Source organism: Eulemur rufifrons, chromosome 9 (genome assembly GCF_041146395.1).
Source record: "Eulemur rufifrons isolate Redbay chromosome 9, OSU_ERuf_1, whole genome shotgun sequence".
Lineage (NCBI taxonomy): Eukaryota > Metazoa > Chordata > Mammalia > Primates > Lemuridae > Eulemur > Eulemur rufifrons.
The window spans coordinates 55,169,583-55,197,062 of NC_090991.1; the positions used below are offsets into that span (position 1 = coordinate 55,169,583).

Here is a 27,480-nt window from a genome sequence, read left to right on the forward strand (position 1 = left end):
GCCTGATGGGAACGGCCCCAGGAAGCCGGCAGAGAGCCAGGAGGAGACACCCTAAGACGTCTCCGTGTGCCTCTGGCCTATCACTCTGGGAGAAGGACGTGTCACATGAACTTCTTGGTGCTGATCAGGCCTCTCTCTGGAGCCAAGGCCACACCAGGGGGTCCACGACACAGCTGACCTCCCCCCACCCCCAACACACACCGTGAGGGCCGCTGCCAAGGAAGCTGTGGTCACTGTGGGGCGGGGCTGGTCCCAACATGTGGGGTGGACCAGGGTGCGAAGGTCGGGCCACAGGCTCCTCCCCAGCCCCCACCTCCCACCCCAGGGACCCCTGGGTGACCCTCTGGAGAGAAGCAAGGTGGGAGCCACATGCCCCCCCGGCCCCCACACAGGAGCTCCTTGTGCTACTGGAGCCCTCAGCACCCACAGGGTGTTCCCAGAGCCCACCTCACAAGGCAGCCGCCACGACTCAGGGTCTCTGGGGGTCTGATGGCGCTTTCTACATGCGGCTGTGGGATGTGCCCCCCGAGCAGACCAGGGCCCGTCTCCAGGTGACCTGTCCCTCCCACGCCTCCCGTGCTCAGCACCACCATGGCTGCTCCTCCAGGCCAGGACGCCAACTCTGCATAACTCAGCCTTCATTTACCGTTTGTCAGGCCAGAGGGCCGGACAGCAAAGGCACAGAGAGGCCTGGCCCGTGCCCACAGCAACTAGACCAATCTCACGGGGTTGGGGGCCCAGTGGGTCACCTGGCAAGGCCAGGCGCTCTGGCACAGTGACACCATGGGAGGGAAGAGGGAAGAGCTGCCTCTGCGCTCGGCAAACGCTGACCACGAGCTCCGGGGTGGGAAGTCGGTGCGCCAGCTGGCGCGGGAAGCGCGGACACCTCGGGAGAGGCAGAACGAGGCCGACTCAGTGGGCCGGGCGCTCCCGCCTTTCAGAACCTACAATTGGACCTAAGAACCAAACCTACAGATGTGCCCAGCTGCTACATGGCCACCACAAGAACCCAACTGTGGATGTATATTTTCAGAAACCAAACACAGAAACAAAAAGGACAGTCGGTAACTAGGTGCGCAGTAAAAGAATGTCACTTGTCACCGATTATAACGGGGACATTAACCAGCAAGCCTGGAGCAGTTCTGCGGGAACCAAGCTGCCAAGAGAGGCGCCAAGTGGGAGATGGCGGTTGGATCGCGCATGTGGGTGTAAACACAGCAGCAGGAACAAATTTTATCTGTCACATTAGCCTGCGATTGGCTCCGTGCGCCCACTGACACCGGGGGGGGGGGGGGGGGGCGCTCTGCCAGCCCCCTGCGCGCGATGGTCTTTCCCCGTCCGCGCCGGATTTACGCCTCTCTTTTCAGCCGGTTACCGTTTTCCGACCAGGCGTGAATCACTGGCTCTTGTCATCCTGGTGGGGAAGTGACGCTGCCGTAACCGCGGCACAGCCTGATCCGCATTCGCAGACTCCCCACGCCAGAGAGAAGGCGCTCGCTCCCGCACGCACACGGGCCTCCCCGCACAGCCCAGCAGCAGCCTGAAGTCAATGTTTGTGCAATTTCCTCTCAGATATTCTCAGAAGAACAGCTAAATCCTGGCAACACGCTCGGGACTCTGTGCAGTCAGATGGCCCAGGCTGCTGCTGCACCCCCACAGCCAACGCTCCGCTCACGGGGACTTGGCAAACCGGGGACTCGCACCAGCTAGTCCCAGCCACACATCTCAGGAATAACGTCGGTTTATCTCCCGACTGAAACGCAGCCATCTCTCTCCGCGCAGAGGGAAAGGTCACAGTTGAACAAGACATCATTCTTCAGCACCCAGGAACAGGCACTGGAGGAACCAGAGACACAGAGGGACCCGCGCCCGCCACTCCCCTCACCCTCACGGGCTGCAGCCGGAGCACTTACGACTGGCAGGCGAAGGACATGCCAAAGATGGGGATGCAGCGGAAGACGCCCTCCCAGCGCATGTAGCTGACATGCTGCAGCCACTGCCCGCTGAAGAGGCCGTGCTTGAGAGAGGACAGCAGGATCTGCAGCGGGGGGAGAAGAGCGTGCAGGTCATACAGGCAGGATGTGGCCAGGGCATGGGGTGCAAGGAGGGTGTGGCTCCCTCCACCCCACAATGCCGCCCTGTTCACCCATGAGGGCAGTCTGGTGCCGCCAGCTGCAGGGACTGGGGACCCCACACCTTCCCGGTTCCCTGCCACCTGCCTCAAAGCACCCCAGTTCCCGCCTGGGCTGGTGGGGTGCGGCTGGAGGGGCACCTGGCTGCAGAGGACTTCCTGTGCACGTCAGAGCAGCGACCCACACGGGGACTGCTCGGCACAGACAAGCGAGACCAGTGCACTGCGTCGGCCCCCGCTTTCCATCAAGTCACAGACGACAGTTTCCCAGTACAGGCAGGTCCTTCTGCCATCCTGTACTGTGCCAAGCATGGACATCGTTCAAAAGACCAACCAGGCTGGGCACAGTGGCTCACACCTGTAATCCCAGCATTTTGGGAGGCTGAGGCAGGAGGCTCTCTTGAGTCCAGAATTTGAGGCTGCAATGAACTGTGATGGTGTCACTGCAGCCTGGGTGGCAGAGTGAGACCCCCCCCCCTCTAAAAAGAAAATGACCAACCCACTGAGGACTCAGCTGTCTGGACAGTAAGGAGGTAACTGGCACTGGAGGGGTCCTCAATGAGAGCTAAGGAGCACCGGACAACAGCGGCCGCAATTAACAGCCGCACCTGCTCCACACTCAGGTTCCACTCCCTCGGGAAGGTCACTTCTGATGCTGCTAGGGAATGGACAGGCCCTAGGGCTCAGGTCCCAGAGGTTCCACTGGTGGAGAGCCCCGGAGCTCACTTTGGGAGGCTGCCAAGTCCTGCGTGTCAATGCACACACCCTCAGTCTATCCTGCTATAAACACTCATTTGGAAAAACAACAGCTTGCCACCATGTGACAGACACTGGCATCATGGCTCTCGGTCACAATCCCACATAAAACGTCCCTGCGTTAAACAGGGACACTCCACGCTGCTATCTCCCAGAGCGACCTCTTGCCCTGCACCCTCGGCCTCTCCTGCCATCCGACAGCACCCAGGCCCAGGAGTCGAGTGACACTTCTCAGCACACTCCCATAATCCTCACACGTCCCCAGGCTGTGGGCTACTTTCCCGTCACGCCCCAGGATGGCGACACCAGGGCACCAGCCCCTGCACACAGTGCCCGGACGCCACAGGTGCCGCAGACTCACCACGAACATGAACACGGTGTAGAAGAGGAGGGCCATGGCGCTGAAGGACTGGATGGAGGCCATCATGTTCCTCTGCAGGCTGAGGGGCAGCACGACACACAGCGACACCGAAAAGAGCAGGAACACGCGGAAGGTGCCAGTCACCTGCAAGGAAGCCGCAGGGTCCCATGGGCTGCAGCACTGGCTCCATCCCCCGCAGGCCTCATCCTCACTGCCGGGGCTCAGGGCCCAGAGAGCCCACAGCGCTCAACAGCACAAAGCCAGTGAGGCCCAGGCCAGGCGCGCTGGCTCCAGAAGCCGCCCTCGCGGCCACCGTGCCGTGCAGCCTCTCGCTACACCAGCCGCTCTTGGTCCCCACAGGGTCTAGCCCAGCCCCAGAGCAAGACCAGCCGGAGGAAAGGGACAGCTATCTCCTTAACACAGGAAGGGACGCGGTGGGAGTGGGTGGCAGCCTGTGCTGCCCTGGGCAGGCAGCGGCACAGCCCCAGCCCCGCGCTAATGGTGGGCGGTGGGAACCCAAGAGAGCCCACTGCAGGCTGCTTCTCTGTCCAGTGTAAACTCAGAGCTGACCTTGCTTCAAGAAGGATGGGAGTTTTGAAATTGTGGTCCAGAAAATTAATCAAAAAACTCCACACTGGTACTTATCATAGCAGAACACACAAAGGTCTGAAAATACCTAGTTGGCCGCTGCCGCGGCACACACGACTTTGCAGTTCATCACGCAGAGCCTCCGGCGCCAGGCTAAAGGCAAAGCGGCCCCAGCACTCCCTCCCCCATCCCAAGCACCCACATATCTCTCCTGAATCCACACGTCTTGGCACGGGAGCGTCACACGCGGGAATTGCTTGCCAGCCCAGTGGGCCATGAGGGCGGACGGGCACGCAGGTGGCGGACCTGCTGGGGCCTGAGCGGCTGTTCTCCACGGGAGGCCGTGTGGGACCCATGCCAGGCAGTAGCTGCCAGCACTTCCTCTGCCCCAGTCCCCGCGGAACCCAAAGCGGAGACGTCTAGACAAGGACACAGGCCAGAGGGTGCAGGAAGGGCATGTCCTAAGGGCAGGACGGAACCAAAGCCCTAGACAGTTCACAGTGACACGTGGGACAACGCAGAGTCACATGGGAAGACACCGCAGAACACAGACCAGGGCCACGCTCACAGGACACTCTGACAGCCTGCAAATCCAGCCCATTCTACTCATGAAGAGGACCACCCCTCCTCAGCCAGACTTTTACAATTGAAAGCCTTTTCTACACCGTTAGAATCCAAGTACTGGGGGGCCCCTCCACAGAGACCCCCCCCCCGGAACCACGGTGTGCACCCCTCAGCCTGCCCTTCCCGCCCCACTCAGCGAGGCGCTCTGCTCCTGGCAGGGGAGGACAGGTGTGCCAGGCCCAGGTCGCAGCTCGGCCCCCTCAGGGGCAGCAGGCGTGGAGAACGCACACAAACGTCCCTGTGGCTGTGAGGACCACTGAGTCCAGCTGCCCCAGGGCTGGGCCTGCAGCCCCACCCGGCAGGGTGAAGGCCAAGCTCCCTCGGCAGCTCTGGCCGGCAACCGAGTGTGGCGGATGCACGAGGGCCTGGCCACGCCTGCCCCCAACAGGCTGCCCCGGCTGGCCGAGACGTGGCTGCCCCCCATCATCTGAGGCTGGTTTCCCGCGGCCTGGAGCCTCCACCTGCTCCCACTTCCTCTCCCAGCACCTTTCACAGGCGCTTCCCCAGCAAATCCCGCACCCCAGCCCACGGGACCCCAGCTGACGGCCACGCACAACGGATGTGTCAGCTGACCCAATCGTGCTGGTCTCGGCTGGGGCTCACAGGGCTGTCACACTGAGCAGCCACAGAAGCACCAGAGCATCTGAATAAATCAGAACACCTGAAAACGTGCTTACCTGAAACCCAAACAGCCGAGCAAAGAAGTTGGAACCCAAGTCACCGATCACGACGTAGAAGGCAATGCAGGTTCCCAGCATCAGCCCGATCATGCTACGAAGCGGCAGGTCACAGGGGTGAGGCGGCTCGTCCAGGGAGCCCACCGTCCTGTCACGGCCCCAGCCCCACACCCGCAGGTTGCTGCCATCACGTGACCGCCCCAGGCTGGGCCAAGCAGCAAATGTGTTTCACACGCTCAGCAGCTTACAGGGCGTGGGTAGGTTTTGTGGAGTTTACTGTTTTACTTGAAATGAATATTGAACAACACTGAACTTTTCTTTATGTGGTGGTGTATTTTCTCTCCACAGGAGGTTCTAAAAGTTCTTTCAGGTGCTACAAAAACACACTGTGATGTTAGACAAGTTAAAAGAACAATCAACTGCTTTCAAAAACCGTTGTTCTTTTGAGTTTACAATTCCCTAATTTAGAAGCCTAAGAGTGCAATTTCCCAGCAATTTTTTCATGTCATAAAATTTTACTCCACAAGAAGAAAAATGTGACATTTTCAATTTAATGCCACCTTTATGCAGCAGTATTCGAGGGGTGGGTGCACGGTCTGAGGAACGGTACTGAGATTAACTACAACTGAGGGAGCTGTTTTCAACTTTCCACGGCAAGACTTAAGGCTTTCAACCTCGTCACCATCATTTGAAGGGCAGAATGATTTGGACTTTCAGCTATTTAGTGGGCGACTCTTCAGAAGCACAGCACAAGTTGTGAGGCCACCCCGCGTTCGGGTGTCCACCCTGGGAGGCCCTCCGGGTCCCCTCGAGTAGCGCAGGGAGCACAGTGGCACCTACCTGGTCTCCACCAGCATCTTGCCCGCTTTCCCGTAGGCGTGGAACGCTAGGGCAGAGCAGAGAGGGACAGTCAACGCCACGGGAAGCACCTGCGCCACCTGGCCACGTCCCGTGGGCGTGAGGGGGGCTTTTAAATTCTGGTCCCTGTGCTTTTTTGGGATACACCACATAAAACAAGAGCAAGACAAGGGAAAGACACACGGTAGCTTGTTCTTTCACTGAAAGTTCTTTTAAAAACACAGATCGAGATGGGCCCCTGTGAAGCAGCAGCCGCCCACACCCGGCTGAGCCCTGCGGTGCCGCCAGAGCTCACGGGTGCCCAGAGGGCTCCGTCCTGGCCCTGGAATCCCAATCTCTGCAGCTGGGACCAAAGGGACTCTACGGCGGGGCTTCGAGCTCACCCTTTGGTTGTGATTTACAGGAGAAAAATTAGAGAATCCTTTCAAGTGTGGCACCTTGGGAAGGGAGAGGACAAGAGCTCCCGGCCTGCCGGAGCCCACAGTGGACGGCTGGGGAGGCTGGCAGCCGGCCAGCGACACGGCGCTTCCTACCCTGGGAGGAGCCAGTGGTCATTCTCCTGACAGCACAACTATTAATATTTCTACATCCAGCCTGAGCAAGGGCGAGACCCTGTCTCTACTAAAAATAGAAAGAAATTAGCTGGACAACTAAAAATATATAGAAAAAATTAGCCAGACATGGTAGATGTGCCTGTAGTCCCAGCTACTCAGGAGGCTGAGGCAGGAGGATCGCTTGAGCCCAGGAGTTTGAGGTTGCTGTGAGCTAGGCTGACGCCACGGCACTCTAGCCCAGCCAAGAGAGCGAGACTCTGTCTCAAAAAAAAAACAAAAAACTATATTTCTATGGATGAGAACTTAAACGCTGACTCAGCAAGGTCCCTCCCACAACTTTCGGCGGTAGGGTAACTCCAGTGCGTCCCCACGGCCCAGCACTCCAGGGCACAGGAACATCCCATCTCTGGGGGAGGCGGGTAACGTGTGCAGGATGCTTCAGCCCACCAGCAGCCCCCGATTCCTGCCCCACTTCCTCCCCACACAGGGGTCTCCCGCCAGGTTTGGAAAGCAGGAAACACACAGGCCAGTGGGAAACAAATGAATCCAAAACCCACTCCCTGTTACTTTTAAATTCCTTCGGAAGAGGCACAGGGTTGCCAAAAGCCAGAGAGCCACGTCTGCGTGGGTTGGGCCCCGGAGCAGCACCCTGGCCTCCCCCAGACTCCACCACCTCGTTGAGGAGCCTGGCACCCCTCACGTCCATCTAACAAAGCTGCATCCCAGAACGCTGGCCAAGGGCTACACTGCGAACTTCAGAACTAGGAACCCCAGAGCGCCATTGGCAGCCACAGCCTGAGCCTGCAGGCCCCAGAGCCCCCGCTACTCAGCGATCGCACCCCCAGATGCAACACAAAACCCCGTGCCCCAAACGTGAGGTGCTCCTAACCATAAGTGTTCCTTTTTGTTCTCCAAAAGGAAGCCAGAGTCTACAGCACATTACAAACACCCGCACGCCCCACCGAGAAGGTTCCAGAACATGCCTGCATCCCGGACACAGAGGATGGAGGCTGCCTACGAAGTTGGGGGACCGAGTAGGGAAGCAGCATTTTCTTCTGGTTCCCAGGACGGCCGCCCACGCCCCATCCTTTCCGCCCAGGCCAACCCCACACCACCGCCCTCAGGTCCTGCCTGCCCCTGGGAGAGGGGAAGGGGCCTGGGGTTTGGGACATGGTACTCGGCAGGGCAGGGTCGGGCTCAGAGCAGTCTCGAGCAGGGCCAGGACATCTGTCGGGACGTCTGTGTACCTTCTGCACACAAAGTTGGAATAGCAGGGCCGGGGGCAGCAGGTGAGAAGTTTGTAAAACTACGAAAACCCCTCAAGGAGCAAAAGCAAACACAACAAACTCACAAATAACAACGGAAACCCTCTGGTACTGTAATTCTCCAAACGGCAAGGCCGACTCTCCCAGCACTGGGGAGCAAGGGCAGGGTTATGCATAAAGTGATCACCTCCACAAGCCATCAGAGAAGCCGTCACAAACACAAGCCTGCGTCTGGCGGTGGCAGACGTTGTCAGGAGAAAACCACCCAGCCGTTCCGTGGGGCGCCCCTGGCTTCAGCAGGCTACCTGCTGGAGACACGTCTGCCACTCCGGGAATCTCCCCACAGCACTCGCGCGGTCTCCGGGTGTACGCGGCGGCCATCTGCCCATCTCCTGGCCCCAACAGCCGCCCGGTGGCCACAGACCCAGCAGACAAGACGCCTTCAAGTGTCTCCAACAGGCCGCGCTGCGCAGGGCTGCAGTGAGGGGCTCTCTCATCAGGCCCACCCTGTCGGCCCCCCACACAAGCTCCTGGGGGCGTCTCTCAGCCAGGAAGGTGACAGGAGACGAGAGAAAGGCCCTCTCGGCCAGGCTCTGTGTGCAAGCAACAGGTGCCGGCCGCACGTTCTGAGGCGGCGCCGAGATGGCCGGGACAGAGGGGCTGGCGCTGGGCGGCCTGGCCCAGGAAACCACCTGGGCACGCATCACCGATCCACCTCGTTTGGTCACAAACACAACCTGAGACCACTGGCGTGTGTGAATCTTCTTGTTTCTGGAGGGCAGAATTGGACACAACCACCCCATGCGGTTCAAGGTTGGCACCTGAGGTTGAAGCCACAGGCATGGTAGGAAAGTGTCACCTGGCAATGTCCTTTCCATCTTTCACAAACCAACCGGCCTGACTTCTCGGGGACCTCTGACGAACAACCAGACGGCTGTGGGAAACCACGGCCGCCCCAGCCTCGGACACTGTTCTTCAGGACCCAGCCGAGCGCTCGGGTTGGGGTCTCTGCCACAGGAACCCGGAACAGAGACCACAGTCGGGGGAAAGGGGTCGCTCTGCAGACCCAGGAAGGGGCTGCCAGGCACCTGCCTCCCGGTTTCTGATCCGCACATTTCATCCCAAACTGAATTAGGCCACTTCGCTAAGCATCGGCTTAACCGGCCAACTTCGCTTCCCCAGCTGCCAACAGTAGAAGACTCTGACAGCCCTGTCCACACCAGGAAGGGACAGGGAGGGAAGCCCTTCGGTTCTGAGGCAGACACCAATGCTGGACTCCCGGTGGCAACACAGAGTGGACAGTGGGGACCGCTCTGCTGGACCCACACGCAGTCCCGCAGGTGTGGCTGCTGTGTCCAGCCCCCGGAACCCTGCACCTCCTCTCCTCGGCCCCAGGCTCCTCATTCTGCTGTGAGCTGAGGACCATCCGGCCCTCGCGGGGAGGACCCAGCGTCCCAGCCACATGCTGGCTAGAGACAGAAGCTTCTATCAGGAGGCCAAGACTTTTCACCAGAGCCCACAGGGCCAACTCCCAAGAACATGCGTGTTGGCATTTCAACACACACACCGAACACCCCCGGCATGGGACGCAGCGCCGAGGGTCGCAGAGCCTGGAATGAGGCAGAGCGGGAACTCACAGGAAAGTGGGGGACCGCGCCCTCGAGGCACACAGTCTAGAAAACATTCCCAACTGCAGTGAAGAAGCAAGTGCAGCCCCTGTCCTGGCTGAAATCGCATTAAAGGAGGAAAGAAGTACAGGACACACAACTGCAACCGGCAGTGTCGGGGAAAAGGACAAAGCCCCTGGGGAGACGGTGACTCAGTCCCAGCTACAGCCAGGCCCCAGTGACAGCTTCCTCCGTGGGATTCCAAGTGGGGAAGGCCAGCGAGACCCCCCCCAGAGGGAGGTGCCTGGGTATGAGGAGAGGGACACGGGAACGGGACCGTGAGCACGGCTGTCTCCACTCGCACCTGCCTGCAGGGGGGACGCTGAGGGGGCAGGTGGACTTGGCACCTCACACCCTTTTGGGTCACTTCAACTCTGAAGCCTGTCATTACATTAAGTCTTCAAAAAATTACATTAACATTTTTAAATAACAAAAAAAACTGTTGTCCGAGAAACACTTTAAGAATAAAGTAGAAGAAAAACAAAAAATAAAAGGAATAAGCCTCCTAGATCCCAAGTGCCACACTTGTCTAGAAGGCACCTGAGCACCCCGGGTGCCGAGAGCCGAGTCTCACCCAGGCCGGCGTAGGTCCTCCGCTTGGTCAGGCTGGCGGACTTCACCAGGAACATGCAGGACTGGTGTGTCATCCAAGAGCAGAACACCAGCAGCAGGGCCCCCAGGACGATGCCACACTGGAGGGTGGAGAGAGAGAGAGACGTTCGCAGCCACAGACACTTGCAGGTCCACTCACACGACAAGGAGTATGTGTGTGGCTTCTGCTTCCTCTGCCCCTGACAACGCCAGGCCCAGCTCTGGCCCGGCCTCCTACCTGGGGCAACACCTTCTAGCTCCAGAAAGGCCTATTTCCCTGATGAGGTGGACACACACTTTGTCTGGTGACACAGAACCCACGTGGGACACTGGGAGAGCACTGGGGGCTCCGCCTCCTTCCTGTCCCCGCCCGAGTCCTGATGGGTGGCTGGGTGCTGCCAACAGCCGGTCCCCAGTTCTGTGTCCCCCCTGCAGGTACCACCTTTCAGCCACGTGGACCAGCAGCTACAAGGGGTAAGCGCTCTCCGGAAGGAGGAGATTAAAAGTAACATTCACGCTGTTCTTACAAGTCAAACAGACACTTACCATGTGACCCAGCCATTGCACTCCTAGTATTTACCCAAGACAAATGAAAACATGTGTTCATGCAAAAACCTGTATGCCAATGTTTACAGCAGCTATATCCATAATGCGAAAACTGAAAAAACCCAAACATCCTTCAGCAGGTGAGTGGATGACACACTGTGGTCCACCCACACGACAGAACGTCATTCAGCAGTAAGAAGGGACCGACGACTGACTCCTGCAGCAACATGGATGCGTCTCAAATGTGCTGTGCAGAGTGAAAGCAGCTGGACTCAGACGGCTACAAACTGTGTGATTCCACGTACAGGACATTCTGGGTGATGGAATGTTCTGTGTCTGGACTGTGGCGGTCACATGACCACACACATACATCAAAACCCACGGAACCGCACCCTAAAATGGGTGAGTGTCACTCATGTGAACGGTATCTCAGTAAATGTGACGTTTACAACACGCACGCCAGCAGCTAGCGCGAGGCGTCAGGAACGGGAAAGCCCGGGCAGGGGGAGGGGCGTGTGGGGACTCTGCACTCGCCGCTCCAGGGCTCTGTAAAGCTAAAACCGCTCAAAAAAATAAAGTCTATGAACTAAAAACAGCCCCACGATGAGATATCAGCACTCACCGGAATGGCTCACATGGAAGAGACACGTAACATGGAATGCTGCTGCGGCTGCACATGCGGCTGCGCGTGGCCCTGACAGCGCTGGCAGGAGAGCGCCCTGGCACGGCCACTTGAAAACGCTCAGAGGGGAACGCGCACACCTGTGACGCGGCCATTCCACTCTGAGGTCCACCCAGCGGAACAGCCATGCGTCTGCCATAGCCCGTGCAGGGCAACCGTGTTCGTACCGCCATGCTGCCCCGCAAAGGCGAGAGACATGAAATGTGGGATGTCACACAATGGAACACCAGCTAGACACTGAAACGTACACACGATAGGGCTCCACCGGCAGCAAGTTAAACCAGGCGGCACCACGGGCGCTGGAGGTCCACAGTGGGCCCTTGGGTAGGGAGACTGACTGGCAGGGGCCCCCGTGAGGGCTCCTTAATTTGGGAACTATTTCCACAGGTTTGTTCACTTCATGAAAATTCACCAAGAGTGTACATGCTTCTGTGTGTTAAACTTTAATAAAATGTTTATGTATTTTAAAAGTACCAAAACTACTGAAAGCAAGAAAACCCACTAAACCAAAGTTCTTTTCAATGACGTGGCCACCAAACACTAAACACACACAGACACACACACACACACACCTCCCCAAACTGCCTGTTGGCCTCATGCCGTGCCCCAGTCCAGGGAGCTTCCCATGGAGACGCTGCGTCCAGACGAGAGCAGCTGACCCCTGGCAGGCCCTCTGGATGCGGTGCTGCTGCTTCCTGCCTTCTGCCTGCACCCCGGCCTCACCCACTGGGCTTCAAGCTCTTCCCGGGCAAGTGCGAAAAGATGCCCAGGTCATCCTTACGGGCTCTGGCAGGGGCCCCAGGGCACCGCATGGCAGGCGGTCGGGGTCTGGAGATAGCTGAATTGCCTGGGCCCTAAAACATGTTTTCACTGGTGTCTAAACCAGAGCCCCATCCACGGTGGCACTTCACAGGCAGGTGTCAAGGAGAACAGCGCTTGACCAGATGCGGACCCAGCCAACATTCCATATCTAGGATGCGTTCTGCTCCGGGCACTCATTCCAGAAACACCCAGAAGGGGCTGGCACAAAGCTAGGGTTCTCGATGTCCAGACCAGATGTTGCCGCAAGGGCTCTGGAGACATCAGCCCTGTCTTTCCACCTACACACTCACCGCCCACATCAGACAAGCGACTCACACAGGAACCCTAAGAAAGCACTCTCACCCAGAACAGGCTGGAAGGCTCTACGTGGGAGATCGAAAATTCCCAGATTAAAAAAGGTTTTTTTGATATTTTTATCCTGAAGACGCTAAATATGAAAAACAAAGTGTCTGTTAATCCGAAATTAAACTACTGGTACCCATTTTCAGTTTTGAAATATCCATCCTGTTTTCATTTTTCTACCTATGTGGTTTCCTCAGACAGGACTGGTGGCTGCACTGCACCTTCTCCACTGTCCCCACCCCCTGCCCTCCGGGAGGTCCTGCCACTTGGCACTCTCCAGCAGGCAGCTCCTCCCCCATGAGGGGTGGGGCGGGGACAGCACACGACACTGGAGTGGGCATGTTGATTTCTTAAGACGAGTCTCCAGGAAAGAAGTTATCCAATTCAGACATTTCCATCAGCCTTCATTTTCCAAAACACGGATGCCTGTTCACGTGGACTATTTACACAGAACCCACTTAGAAACGGCCACCTTTCTTCCTGTGGTACTCAATGTTGGAATAACACCAAACTTCTTTGTGTATTAGATTTTTCCAACTGAGGTGAAATTTGCACCTATCAAATTTGCATAGTTTTGTGAAAGGCAGGCCTCAGGTGGACGAGCTGGTGAATGTTCTAATCGCCTTGTAACCAATGACCCAACCTAGTTTTGAGGCCTGGGGAGGATTGACTTGGGTGCTTCTGAAGACAAGCCCAGTCGGGTCAGAGTTTTAAAAAATAATTAGATAAAAACAATAATAATACTGAGCCCTCGAGTTACTGTCCATTTTTGGAAGACGACTTCGCTCTGTTACACTTGGCCCTCTCGCATGAAGTTTCTAGCCGTGGCTGACAGGCGCTGCCGGCGCCAACTGTTTCACGGAGGGATTCTTTCTGGGAATGTCCCTGCAGTGGCAGCCGCCCGCGGACACCGCTGTCCGGCCCCCCACCCGGCCCGAGCGACACCTCCCTGCTGGGCAGAGAACTCTGAACGGGCGAGGCCGGCAAGGCGCTCCCTCCGCCGGGCCGAAGGCGAGGGCGGCGACCGCGGCCCCGCCGGACTCACCTGCTTGAAGCAGAAGGGCATGGTGAGCACGCTGACACCCACTATGCTGTTCACGATGTTCGTGATCAGCCCCCAGTTGGAGGCGGTGGCCGCCGTCATGGTGACGGGGCTGGGGGCCCGGGGCGGGATGCCTCGGGGGTCGCGGGGCCACGGACGCGAGCCCCGAGCCGGGACGAGGCGGGCCGGGGTGGGCAGGGCCGGGAGGCTGCCTGGAGGAGGCGGCCTCGAGGGCGGGCGGCGGGGCGAGGTCACCCTCCAGACCGCACCAGGCCCCGCGGCCGCCGCATGGCCAGGTGTCCCTCGCCCTCGTTCGACCTCACGGGCCGCCTCCAAGTCTCTGAGCCGAGACCCGGAAGAGCCGCGAAGTGCGGGATAGGGACACCTCAGCTGCTCCCAGCCGCCTCCCCGGGCACACACTTCCGCCTTCCGCCGGCTCCCCTGCCGGAAGTGACGACAACAGGGGGCGGGGCTCGGCGTGGCAACAGCCAACTACAGCCGGACCCGGAAGGGCGGTGGGGCCGAGCGGAGCCTGCCAGGGACGGGGCGGGGCTCGGCGGGACGCGAACCAATGAGAGGCGGGGCCTGGAGGCAGAGGACCGGGCTATAGCCGGGCGGGGGCGGGGCCGTGGTGCACCTGCTGGAGCGCAGCGCGGGTGCGCCTGCCCAGCCGGCTCCTTCACCGGCTTTGGCTGCGGCTGGAGGACGAGGGGCTCACCCGGCGGCGAGGGCTGGCAAGCGACGGGCACCGAGCCTTGCAGAGAGGGCGGAGTCTCGCGGGTTCATTCTCAGCATTTGCCCCGCGGCCGATGCGGGGCCAGCGCTCGGAGCCCGGGCGCGAGAGGCGCGGCCTTGCCGGGCTGGGGAGTTAACCGCGGCTGGGGAGGCCGTTAGCGCGCTGCGCGGATGAAACGCTGGGCGGGAGACTTCGGCCCCTCAGCTAAGGTCGCAACCCGGAACGGGCGCCGAGATGTGCTTCCCAGGCCGGCGCAGTGGGGCAGAGGCAATACTGCCAGGGGACAGGAGAGGCGGGGAGCTCTGTGAGCAGAGAAATCTGAGAGGGCTTCAAGGAGGGGGAGGCGTCAAGGCTGGGGCTTGAAAGACAAGTGAGAATTCTTCAGGTATAAATGGAGGTTGGGAGGGCACAGGAGGGGCCCTGGTTCATCCGTGAAATCCTGGCACCTGGCGAATGCTCATCAGGAGGCTGCCGAATGAATGCATAGAGATGAGAGAGCTGGGAAAACCTCAGGAAGAAGCAAATGATTCCAAACTAGCTGGAGCTGTGCATAGGTGGAATTAGAGGCTGCTGGGAGAGGACCTCAGCAGAAACGAGGCCATGTTTGCAGGCACATGCGGGATCTGATGTCCTAGAGCGGAGGCTGATTCCTCAGGAACCAGGCAGTGCGGCCACTGGGTCCAGCACTGTCCTACCCTCAGACAGGAGAGGAACGGGAGGCAGTGCCAGGGGAAAGGGTAATTAAATGCAAAGCCAAAATAATAAATGCCTGCATTCATGAATTGTATATAAATAAAACCATACATGCATTCTATAACCTGCTTTTTAGTGATCATTTAATTTTTATGAAATATTATCCATGCAAGAGAGGAGGTGAAACTTAAATGTATGTTTTAACAAGTAACAAATGCCCATGGACCCGCTATTCAGCTTTAAGAACAAAATATTACCAGAAACTTAGAACTCCCTTCAAACTCAGATATCCCCTTAGAAGATTCACCACGATGTCGCCTGTGCTCTGAGTCATTTGCTTTCAAGGCTCTGTGGAGTTCTATTGTGTAAACAGCCCAGAATATACATCCCTTCTCCCACCTAGGGCACCGGAATTGTCTCCAGTCATTTGCATCATAAACAGTGGTGCAGTGAGCATACTTGTCTCCTCAAGGTATGTTTGTTAGGGTTTCTCTAGTGTAAATACCTAGAAGTGGAATTACAGATTCCAGTGTAAGCATACCTATGACTTTACTAAATATTGCCAAATTGCTCTTCAAAATAGTTATGAGAGTTCTTCCTGGTTTACATCAGAGGTTGGCAAATGTTTTCTGTAAAGAGTCAGTAAATATTTTCTGAAGGCCGGGTGCAGTGGCTCACACCTGTACTCTCAACACTTTGGTAGGCTGAGACAGGAGGATCACTTGAGGCCGGGAGTTTGAGACCAGCCTGGGCAACATAGTGAGATCCCTGTCTCTATAAAAAATTTTAATACTAGCCAGGTGTGGTGGTGCACGCTTGTAGTCTCGGCTACTCGGGAGGCTGAGGCAGGAGGATTGCTTGAGCCCAGGAGTTGGAGGATGCAGTGAGCTATGATCACGCCACAGCACTCCAGCCTGGGCAACAGACCAAGACCTTGTCTCTAAAAAAATAAAATGATAAACTAGATAAATAAAAAGTAAATATCTTCTGCTTTGCAGGCCATGCATCTCTGTCACACTATTCAATTTTGCCATTACAGGTTGGAAGCAGCCATAGACAACACATGAAAAAATGGGTGTGTCTGTGTTCCAATAAAACTTTATTTACAAAAACAGCAGCTGGCCCAATTTGGCCTCAGGGCTGTGGCTTTCACCTCTGCTCTGGTTGTTCCTAACATCTGGCCAATCTGGTAAATAAAATGGAATCTCATTGTGGCTTTAATTTGTTCTCCCTAATTACAAATGAAGTTAATTATTCATATTTTTGTTGTATGTTCATATTTCTTATGTGAAATGCTTGTTCAGTTTTGCCCATTTTTCTATTTAGCTGTTCTTATGAATTTCGAGGAGCTCTATGTGCTTCATAACTAACCCCGTGTCCCTCAGGTTGGGTCTGTCTGATGTCTCCTCATTGCGTTACTTTCCATTGCTGTTGGAACAGATTACTGCAAACCACGCACCTTAAACAACACAAACTTACTGTCTCTCAGTCCGGAGGTCAGAAGTCCCTGTGGATCTCACTTGACTAAAGTCAAGGTGTTGGCAGGAGGCTCCAGGCAGACTCTGTTTCCTGTTCCTTCGGTTGTCGGCAGAATTCAGTTGCTCAGGGTTGCAGGACCAAGGTGTGTGAACTGAGGGTGCGTCCAGCTTCCAAAGCCACCTCCTCCCTGCCTGCACCTTCGGAGCCAGCCATGCTGGAGACAGCCGAGTCCCTCTCGTGTCACATCCTTGACCCGGCTGAGGGGAGCTTTCCGGTTTTACAAACTCCTGGATTAGATTGGGCCACCCAGATAATCCCGGGTAATCTCCCATCTCAAGGTTCGTAGCCTTAATCATATCTGCAGGTCCCTTTTGCCACGTGAGGTCACAGATTCACAGGTTCCGGGGACTGAGGGGTGTGTGCTTTTAAGGGCCATGATTCTGCCAACCACGCTCATGACGAGGTTCATGTTGTGTGTCCTTGTCATAGAAGGATGCCTTTGTTTCATCGAGTCCTATCACGTGTGTATGGTGTTCGTGTGGTGTGTATAGGGTGTGTGTGCGGGGGGGGGGGGGCCCTGTGTGTATGGTGTGTGTCCATATGTGTGCGTGTGCGTGGTGTGCATTTGGAGTGTGTGTGCATGTGTGTGGTGTGAGGGGTGTATGAGGGTGTGTGTATGCGGTATAGGCGGTGTGTGTGCGCGTACTACACACTCCGGGTTTCTTCCCGAGCCTAGCTGCATGCACCCACAGACATGCGCTCACACTGACACCTCCAGCTGCCTGCGGAGGCCCCAGGGCTCACCCTGGCCTTCTCCCTTCTGCATCTGTGGCTCCCGCACCGATGCTCTCCCACCTCCCTTGGGCTCCTCCAGGCCCAGCTGTCCCCAACCCTGCCTGGAAGCCCCCAGCACCCTTGGCTTGCCCCTGCTCTGGGGCACCCCCCACTGCTGGAGTGGCCACCCCAAAGGCAGCACCTTTCCACTGGGTCACTGGAGACAACGGCATGGGCACTGGGGGAAGGTAAGTGCGGAGGGTGCTGCCTCCGGGTGCTGGACTTTGGGCAGGTCTCTGGGAACCTCTGCCTCCAAACGCACGGGGCTAAGGCCCACCCACACGTCTGTGTTGAGGGTCCTATTTCTCCCACGCTGGGCATGGACATGGCACCTGCCTCCCTAGGGCCGAGCTGGGGCAGCGCTGGGCTTCTCCACGGCCCTCTCCCCTCCCTCCCTCTGCCCCACCCAGCCCCTCACCAAGGAAATGCAGGGCCCCAGCCTGTGGTCACACCGACACAGGAGCTGGGGCCCTGCCTGGGGGCCCATCTTGCTCTGAAAGCCACTCCTGGAGGGATTTTCTCGGTGCTCAGGCCTGTCTGTGGCCCCCGGTGGCTCACGCTCTGGGAGGAGGGCTGGGGGCCGAGGGCTGGGGTGAGCAGGCCATGTGCCCAGGCAGCTCTGGTCAGGGCAGGAGGAGAGGGTGGGGTGCCTGGGCTGAGCTGGCCTAGAAGAGCCACAAGGGCCGACAGGGCACCGGGTGGGCTGGGGGGGCCTTTGATGCTTTCTCGCCGGTCCCCCCTTCCCTCACCTCCAGGGCTTCTCACTGGAGCCGGGGCAGCCACGAGACCCTCAAGTAGAAAAACCTCTGGCAGTGGCCCCACCTCCCCCAGACCGACTGTCCCGTTCTCCAGCGCCCACCAGCCCGCCCCAGGCCATGTGCACCTGACAAAAGCTGGACGCACTGACCCAGCCTGAGAGAGTCCGGTAGCCAACGAGGGCGGGTGGGAGTCAGGACTCCCCGGCCAGGTGGCCGTGGGATCCACGGAGGAGGGAGCCCAGGACGGCCTGCCCAGCCTGCCCTCCGCCCTTTCCTGGAAGGCAGGAAGCAAGAACAGGGTGCTGGGCAGAGACACCCAACGTGGTCTGGCCCAGACACCCTGCCCTCTGCCATCCCCAGAACCTTGAGGGGAGGCTCGCAGGGGAGGCTTGCCCCAGGCAGCCTGGTGGAAGGGGAGGGCCAAGGGCTATTTTCCACAAGGAATTTAGAAATTCCTCCCCTGCCCCAGCGCCCTGGGCCCCCACCCCACCTCCCAGTACCCGGGCCCTGAGGGCCTGCGCCTTCCAAGGAGCTGCGGGAGCTCCGCACTCACCTTCCCTCCCTGAATGCAACGGTGGGCTTGTCCCCCAGCTTCCGTGTCCAAGTCCTGACCTCCAGGACCTCATGAAAAGGCCCTGTTTGGAAATAGGATCATTGCAGGTTTGGTTAATTAAGACGAGGTCACACTGGCGTGGGTGAGCCCTAACCAATAGGACGGTGTCCGCAGGAGGAGGGGAGATTTGGATGCCGGCGTGCATAGGGACAGCGCGGTGTGGAGACGGGCGGACGGGGCTGATGCGGCTACAGGATGCCGGCCTCCCCTAGAAGCCAGATTCCCCTCACAGCCTCAGAAGGGACCAGCCCAGACTGTGGACTTCTGGCATCCAGAGCCGTGAGGCAGTTTCCGCTGTGTTAGCCTGCCCGGCCCCCTAGTCCGTGCACTCCGTCTCGGCAGCCCCGGGAACACTGGCACGCGCAGAGCAGGCCACTGTCCCGGTTTGAGGCCCTCAGGGTGTTGTCGCTGCCCCGGCTGGCTGCACAGCCACTCGGAGCCAAGCCCACAACACCCACATGCTTGACAGCACTTGCCCTAGAGAACCCCAGAAACTTGCTGGATTAAAGCGTGTGCAGGGAGAAACCTGGCCGAGTGCCCACAGATGCCCATGGGTGGAGACGGTGAGACGCCAGCCAGGGTCCCCTGCTCTGGCCTTGGTTCCTTCCTGCCTGCCCTGCCAGGGGGTCTCTCCGGTCCAGAGGCCCCGGGCTTGGTCCTATCCCTGGGGAGACTTGCAGGCAGGCACCTCACTGTTCCTGGCCTCTTCTGCCCTCTGCCCTTCCCTGCAGCACCACCAGCCCCGGGGCAGTGGTGTGTGGCTGGAGGGGGTCCCCGGGCTCCTGAGCCGGAATGCAGTCGCTGCTCTGCAAACCTGCCTTCTCGAGGCCCTTCCACCCGTGGGCCCATCCCCTTCCCTTGCTTTCACAGCAGGTCTAGGGGAGCAGGGTCCTCCACCACCCCACACTCCCCTTGGGTCACTAGGCACCTCCCATCCCAGCCTCATTCCTGGACCTGCTGGGACCTGGGCGGGCCTTGCTGCCTTGGGAGCCCTGGTCTCCAGGGCGTGGCCCCGTCCTGCAGCTCAGGGCCTGTGCTCTGGCCGTGCCCACGATCAGCCAGGACCGAGGCTGAGCACCCAAGGAGGGCTTGAGTCCCGGGGACTGTGGCTCAGGGAGGCTGGGTGAGCTGCCCGGCCTCAGGTGTCCACGGGAACGCATGGGCCGTGAGCAAAGCCAGGCCTTCTCCTGCAGCTCATATCCTAGGGCAGTGGGAATTAAAAACAGGCAAAAGCAAATTCGTCAGGGTCTGAGTGCTGCAAAGGGGACCAGGGGGCAGGGTTGGGAGGTCCCTGTGTGTACTGTGTTTAAAAGGTGGTCCCCAAAACAATGTGTCCACCCAGAACCTCAGAATGGGCCTTATTCCGAATAAGGGTCTCTGTAGACGGGGTTAAAGGTGAGGATCTGGAGACAGAGCACCTGGGTTATCCAGGTGCCCTAAAGCCAAGGACAGGGCCCTTGTCAGAGACAGAAGAAACAGGCACACACGGGAGAAGCCACGAGAAGACGGAGGCAGAGACCAGCATGACGCAACCACAAGCCACGGAGCGCCAGGAGCCACCAGGAGCGGGACAGGCAGGAGGGCATCTCCTCCAGAGTGTCGGGGGAGCACAGCCCACCGACACCTGGCTTTTGGAGTCCCGGCCTCTGGCACCGTGAGAGGACGGATTTGTGTTGCTTGTGACCCAGCCGTGCTGGGTCCCTCACTGTGGCAGCTCCAGGACACGATGCTGCTTGTTGGCGGTTCTTGGGGTCTCCAGGGTGCCGGGAAGCACAGGGCAGGGAGACCTGCAGACAGGGCGGGGCTTTCCTGAAGGAGCAGGGAGGCACCGCAGGATGAGGGGGGCAGGGGCCGCGGGAGCAGCACGGGAAGGGCACGATGCCGGTGTGCACCGGGCAGGACGGGCGTCCACGTGGGGCTCACGGCCGCCCGGGGACTCAGGAGCTCTCTGGCCTGTGCCACGTGGTCTTTGGTGCCCGGGTGGCCTCTGTCCCTGCAAGGCGTCTGCTCTGGTGGGTGGGACGCACTCGGGAGGTCTGGGTGGGGGCTCAATGGCGGCAGTGACTTGAGCACAGCCCTGGGGATGTGGTGTGAGGAAGCCGCGGCCCGAGCCCTCCACTGCAGGCCTCAGTGGGGAGTGGAGGGGACAGGACATGCTGTGGGGACAGAGCCCAGGCTGGGCACCACCCTCAGCATGGGCAAGCGGCAGAAGCCGGCTATATCAGGAACCCCAAACAGCAGTGGCTCACACAGCAGACGTGTGCCCTCTTGGTAGTGGGCAGTGCCTCCTCTCTCCCACGGCCTCCATCCTTGGGGTCGAGGACGGGGCATTGAGTCCAGCCCTGGCCCCTGGGGACACTTTAGGAAAAAGGGGACATGACAAGCATAATGTTTGAAGCACACCAGATACAATCCCAGGGCTGGCCTGGGTGCACGGCTTTGGGGGCCTCACAGGCCAACCCCCGGTAGACCCCTCGGAGGTGTGGCAGCTGGTCCCCACCTGGGGCCTCCCCTTTCCCTGCCTCAGAGTCTGGGGCCCTTGGCCAGGTCCTGACCGGTGGCGGGAAAAGGGGGTGCATGTTCAGCTGCAGATGTGGGCTCCCCAGGGCAGGGCCCAAGAGCCGGGGTGGTGCAGACCCCACACCCTCCCCAGGCAGTGACATCAGGGCGGCACAGAGCTGGATGGACACTGTGACCTCTGCGGTGTCCCAGGCGCAGACAGAAGCTGCGGATTATGACCGCGGCCACTGGAAGGACCCTTGCCCTGAATCCTCCACCGTCAGCCTGTAATTAGTGGGGCCTGAGACTTGACGAGATAGAAAGCCTGCTTTCGGCTACATTTTCCCCTTTTCTAAAAATTCCAGATGGGAGTGAGAGCTGCCTGGACGCATACGTGTAGAGTCGCGGGGCCAGACAGGGAGACGCACACGGTGGGCGTGAGCGAGCGCGGGCCCAGGGCACCACGGGCACCCCATGGCAGGTCCCTGGGAAATTTGCCTGTGTCTCCCTCCTGTGCGGGGCTGGAGGCAGGTCCCCCTTGAGCCTGGGGTGGGGACGGGCCTGTGTGGCCCCTGCTTCCTCCCCAGCCCTGTCAGCTGCAGCTGCCCGTTCTGCAGTGGTCCACCTGGGCCCCAGAAGCCAGAGGCCTCCTCAGGACGGGCCCCTCCCAGGCCAGCCGCCAAGGAGCACCCCCAGAAGGTGCAGGGGGCTTGTCTAGACACCAGGAGGCCAGGCTCCAGGGAGGGCTGTGACTCACGGGATGGGGGTGGCTGGAATGTCCGATTGTCCCGCCTTGTGGGAGGGGTCCTAGGCTGTCGCCTTTGCTGTTCCTATCGGTGGAAGTCTCTGACCTGCCCTCCTCGCTGTCAGCACCAGGGCAGCCCTTCCCTGTGCTGGGCTGGCGGTGGTAAGAGGATGAGGAGGTGCAGCTGGGAGTCCTGGGGCACAGTTGGGCCGTCTCCAGGTTCCCCATCCAGCAGCTGCAGTCCCCCCCTCCCTGTGCCCCGTGGCTGCCTGCAGCCAGCAGGACAGCAGCCTGGGGAGGTATGCAGGAATGTGGCATGCCTGGGCCAGCCAGGTTCCCCAGCTGTGCAGGGACCCTGGCCGGAGGGGCCTGGGTAATTAAGGCTGGTGACAGCCCAGGGGTGGGGGCGGGAGCACAGGTGGGACCCGGGCCCCTCTGCTCCCCAGGCAGATGGCTGGAGCTTGTTCCCAGGGAGAGTGGCCTCCTTGGAGGCAGGGCCCCGGCAGGGAAACAAGGCTGCAGGGGCAGGGGCAGGGGGCGCCAGTGGGCAGAAGCCAGTTCTGGGGCCACGTGGGGCTTGAAGAGGTCACCAGGTGCCGGCCTGGCCAGGCCCTCCTGGTTCACACACACGGTCTTGTCTAATCCTCAGGCCCTGTCACGGGGTCAGGAATAGTATCTGCCGTCGACAGGTAAGGGCACCAGGAGCTGTAGGGTCTGCCGCCCCAGACAAGGCCAGACTGTGGCGGCTCCAGACCCAGTGAGGCTCTAGGCCCAGCTTCAGTCTGTCCGGCAGCCCGGCCAAGGCCCACAGCCTCTCCCACCTTGTTGCTGGGGAACTGGACACACTTCTGCCCCCGAGCCTGAAGTACAGCGCTGGCCACCGCCCCACACGGCATGGCAGTAGATTGGCCTGGTACACAGCAGGTGCTTAAACAGTGGGCACCCTCTCCCCCAGCACCCCCCCCCTCCCCCTAGAAGTAGCCTCAGCCTCTTCCCAGTCAGTGGATGACGCGTGTGAAAGATTGGCTCCGATTGCTGGGGCCCCCAGAGGTCACAGGCCCGCTGTCCCCTGAGAATGGAGAGGGCAGGCTCTACCTACCAGGCAGGTATCATGAAGGTGAACCCGGGCCTGCGGGGAGGCAGCAGGCGTGTGCGGGACTGTGCCCCGTGACCACCGCTGGCCAGGGTTAGTATTGTCACTGGTACCCATACAAACAGACACCGCACAGAGCGTGGGCGCAGTTTTCAGATAAAACAGGAGATTTAGTGAAATTCCAGGACGGGGGCGGGGTCTGAGCCCCAAACCCAGGGCCCATCAGCGACTGGGGTGAGGCCAAGGGGCAGGAAGGCTGGAGCTCTGGGCGGGACCCTCCAGCTACCTCCCACCCCAATGTGGAGGGAGGCGGGTCTCCACCGGCCCCCAGAGAAAAGGGATCCCAAACTGCCTGCCTGGGTGTAGGTATGATGCCCACCTCAGCAAGCAGCCCAGGGTGGGCCTGGGACAGGCTGAGGTCCCAGGGACCAAAGGCTGGGGACAGCTGGGGCAGATGGGCTGCCTTCCTCAGAGGCCGGCCCAGGCTGGCCCTGGCCCAAGGCTCAGCCATCCTGCCCACCCAGAGTCCCCAGGCGTGCCTGCCCTTGGACGCTGCCAGCTGGGGGTGTGGCCAGGACAAAGAGGGCCTTCTCTTCTGTGCTGGGCGGGACGTGGGATGGCCATCAGCCAGGACTGGCACGTAGACGCTTCCAAAGCCCACAGCGGCCCTCCACGCCCTGGCCGTGCCCCAGCCCAGCTCCAGCCCTCAGCCGGGTCCCCCTTTCCCAGACCCCACACAGACCCATCCTGCACTTGGCTTCTCGGGGCACACAGCCTCCGGGAACAGCGGCAGAGGCCCAGGGTCCAGCCGGGGGTCTTGAAAGGGTCCCCTTGTGCAGGGGGCTCCCCTCGGGCTGCGTCACCTCTATTTCTCAGCCAACAGGGGATTGAACCGGCCAGTGTTCTAGGCTGTGCCTGCAGGGCTCACCCCAGACCCACAGGGAAGAACAAGCCAACTCTGCCACCTGCCGTGGCCTGTGGAGCCTGGTGCAAAAAGAGAATCCATGGCCCCTTGTTCAAAAGCAGAAAAAGTCACCTTAAAATGTACCGAGGAACGAGGCTCTTCCCTTTCTTGCAGGGTCCCTCAACTTGGCATGATGTTTTTTATTTGCTGTTTAATGTCATTCCAAACTAAAGAAAGTGTTTAAATTTTACACGATTAGCAGGCATTTCACTGCTCATCTTTCTGTTGTGCGCCAGCTTGAAATTCAGATAGAGGCAGCGTCACTGAAGTCACACCACAGCCGGCATGTGCACGTGGGTTCTGTTGTCACCACACGGTGCACACTGCACAAAACTAACCCAGCTATTTCATTCCACTTCTCGCACGCGTGCACCCACCTCGCTCTGCGCACTGCCCTGTGGGCGGGGAGGGAACAAGGAGCTGGGCTGCCCCGGGCAGCAGTGGCGGCCGACGCAGGGGAACGTGGTCAGAAGGGCCCTGGGCCTTACGACTTCTGAGAACGCCACTGCCCCTTTCTGTGGTCGGAGTGATTTCTGGTTCTAACAGGAAGCGGGGCCCTACCCCTCACTGACCTCCACACGTGGCAGAGCTACCAGCTTCTGTGCTCCAGCATCCACAGGCCTTGCTTACAAACACAAGGTCAGGGATAAGAATATTAAGAATTGCAGGCCGGGTGGGTGGCTCACGCCTGTAATCCAGCACTTTGGGAGGCTGAGGTAGGAGGATCCTTTGAGGACAGGAGTTTGAAACCAGCCTGGGCAACGTAGCGAGGCCCCATCTCTATAAAAAATACAAAAATCAGCTGGGCGTGGTGGCTCACACCTGTAGTCCCAGCTACTCAGGAGGCTGAGGCAAGGGGATCGCTGGAGCCCAGGAGTTCCAGGCTGCAGTGAGCTGTGATGACGCCACGGCACTGCACTCTGGGCGACAGACAGAGCAAGACCCTGTCTCAAAAAAAAAAAAAAAAAAAACAATTTCAGGATTTCAGACCAGCGTTAACCACAAGCCCTCCTGAGTCCAGAGCCCTGGGCAACTGTCCCGGCTGCCCCCCATGAAGCTGTCCGTTTCTCGGTAAAGACTTTTGCTAAAAATGTCAGCCATGGCTCAGGGCTTGGGAGAGCGTCTAGGGGAGGAGGGGGAGGCAGCAGCCATACCCGGAGCAGAGCCCAGTGCCCGTGAGCTTGCAACTCCCCACCTCTGGGACAGTCCTGGTGGTTGGGGCCAAGCCCCTCCCTGGGCTGTAGGGACTCCGCACTCACCTGGTGGAGAATCGAGTGACCGGCGAGTCCTGGGTGCGGAGGGCCAGGTGGCAGCTTTTCGGAGCGCCCCAGGCATCCTTGGAGGTGGGGCTGGGGTGGTGTCACGCCTGTTTGGTGTCGGTAGTAACATCTTAGCTGGCACCCGTGTGTGTGACAGAACCGTGTAGAGCTGGCAGGATGCACAGGGAGACCCCAGGGACTCAGGGATCTGCTTGTAGGGGTGGGGCAGGGCACCGGCATGTGAAGCTGAGCTGGTGTCACCTGGATGTCTGCTAAAAGTTTTCTAACCACACTCCACAGCGCTTTGTAAAAGACCAGCCCTGGACGATTCCTGCAAAGGATGTTCATCATCTCAGGAGGCGGCTGAGGTAGCAATTCCGAGGGGACACTGCCCTGTCTGCAGGGAAAGACCTGAGTTCCAGAAACACAGTCTACCTGGTGTGTAAGGACACAACCAGGAGGACGTGGGGATCCTTTCCTCCCTCGTCCCAGCGCTGGGCAGGTGAGAAGCAGGGTGAGGCCCGGTGCAGCCCCTCCGCCCAGGCAAGCGGCCGGCCTGGGACCCCTCCGCCCCTGAACAGGCCAGCGGGGAAGGAGCCCAAGGCTGGGAAGCCCCTAGGGAGAAGCCACGCTGACCCATAGCAGGGTGGGGGCGAGCGGGCTGTGAACAAAGACCAGGTAAGGGGATAAATCAGCTGCCCGATCACATTTCCTGCCCTGAAAGCTCCTGTAAAACACGGCAGAAAATTGACCTGTCAGGGGGATAGATGGGCTGCGATAGTGGCCGCCCGCGGGGCCAGCGTCCCTCAGTTGGTCCCAGGTCCCGTCTGCACAGCGCTCTGCTGGGCCAGGGGCTGGGCTCCGCCGGGCGCCCGAGGGCAGGTGGGGAAGGGGCTGCAACCAGGCTGCCTGGGGGGCTAGCTGCGCCCCGCCCCGAACACCCCTGGGACGAGGCAGCTGCCTGAGCCCGTCAGGCTGTAAAACAGATGGAGACCAGAGACGGTGTCAGCAGACAGCTAGAGCACCTTTTAAAAAATGTAATCTCTTTTTATTTCCCTCCTCTGCCCTCCCTCCTCCCTGTAGCCCGTAACCTCCCCGTCACCCCTCCCCTCTTCCTGTGCAGTGCCCAGGCTGGCGGTGACCTTGCTGCGCAGACCTTGGTGTGGGTGGCTGGAGCCTTCAAGGACGCCCTCCTTACCTTGAGGAGCCCATGCGGGGTGGCGGGGAGCGAGGGAGGCAGAGCCCTCTCCGAGGTGACCCTGCCGCTTGCAGCTCTCCTGGCTCTGGGGGTGGCCTGGAGCCCCAGATGGGCCCCTGCAGCTGCCCACTCCCCAGGGTGGTAGAAAGGGCACCCCTGGCCTCCCGATCACACGTTCCTGACCTCAGCCCCCCCGCGTGGACCCGTCCTCTCTCAGCCCATCTCGTGGCTGAGGCAGGGGGGCTGCCCGGGGTGCTGCTCGTGGAGCCAAGCTGGGCCGGGGCCAAAGCTCTGCCTGGGTGCACCACCCCACCCCTGGTCCTGCCAGCCCTTGGCATGTGTCACAGCCACAGGCCAGGCCACATTGTGACAGCCCGTCATCAGACAGGGCCCAGCGGTCACTAGCCAGGGGCATCAGGAGGCCATGCCCTGGGAGCCTGGCCTGACCTGCTGAGCCTGAGACCCTGAGGCTCCCCCCGCCACCGCCATGCGCCCATCCGGCCCCTCAACCGCTGGCCGTGGCCGCAGGGCCCCCAAGGCCTGAGGGTCACCAGCTATGCCCTGTTCCCCCGTGGGACAGGTCTAGAATGAAAGGGGACCTCACTCAAGTGAGCCTGTAGCCTCCCCAGGCTTCAGGGTGGGGAGAAGATGCCGGGAAAGCCCCCGTCCTCCAGGAACGAGGCACCAGAGCTCTGGGGACCAGTGAATGGGAGGGGTAGAGCCACGTGGCTCCAGGACAGGAATGGGGGGGCAAGGCAGCCCACAGGGACCGTGGGAGCAGGAAGCTGGGGGGGGTCTCTGCAGGGAGGCCGTCTGCAACCCCAGCACCTCTGGGCAGCTGTGCTGGCAGCGTGGGGAGGGAGGTGCAGGAGGCAGAGGAAGGTTGGCGTGAGAGACAGAGACACAAGGAAGGGACCAAGAGGACAGAGGCTGGGCAGAGCAGAGAGAGAGGCCGTCGGCCGTGTGCTGAGCAGGGCCAGCCCTCGGGGCCCAGGAGGGACACCGTGCCCATGTGCCGGCCAGCCATGGGCACCTTCCCAGATGGAGACATCGGCCGCCCATGGCCCAGACAAGTCCCCCCAGCCCTGCAGGAGGGCAGAGGT

At 59.8% G+C, this 27,480-nt stretch overlaps 1 protein-coding gene across 1 annotated transcript in view; it reads right to left on the reverse strand.

The window, feature by feature from the left end:
- Positions 1 to 13,896, reverse strand: part of SLC38A10 (solute carrier family 38 member 10) — a 40,166-nt gene extending 26,270 nt beyond the window's left edge. The window contains exons 1-6 of the mRNA XM_069482981.1: positions 13,510 to 13,896; positions 10,056 to 10,173; positions 5,978 to 6,023; positions 5,138 to 5,231; positions 3,249 to 3,392; positions 1,914 to 2,038 (exon numbers count right to left, since the gene is read on the reverse strand). Of these exons, the coding sequence (XP_069339082.1) occupies positions 1,914 to 2,038; positions 3,249 to 3,392; positions 5,138 to 5,231; positions 5,978 to 6,023; positions 10,056 to 10,173; positions 13,510 to 13,608 (626 nt within the window). The 5' untranslated portion in view covers positions 13,609 to 13,896. The remainder of the gene's footprint in view (positions 1 to 1,913; positions 2,039 to 3,248; positions 3,393 to 5,137; positions 5,232 to 5,977; positions 6,024 to 10,055; positions 10,174 to 13,509) is intronic.
- Between the last annotated feature and the right edge of the window lie 13,584 nt (positions 13,897 to 27,480).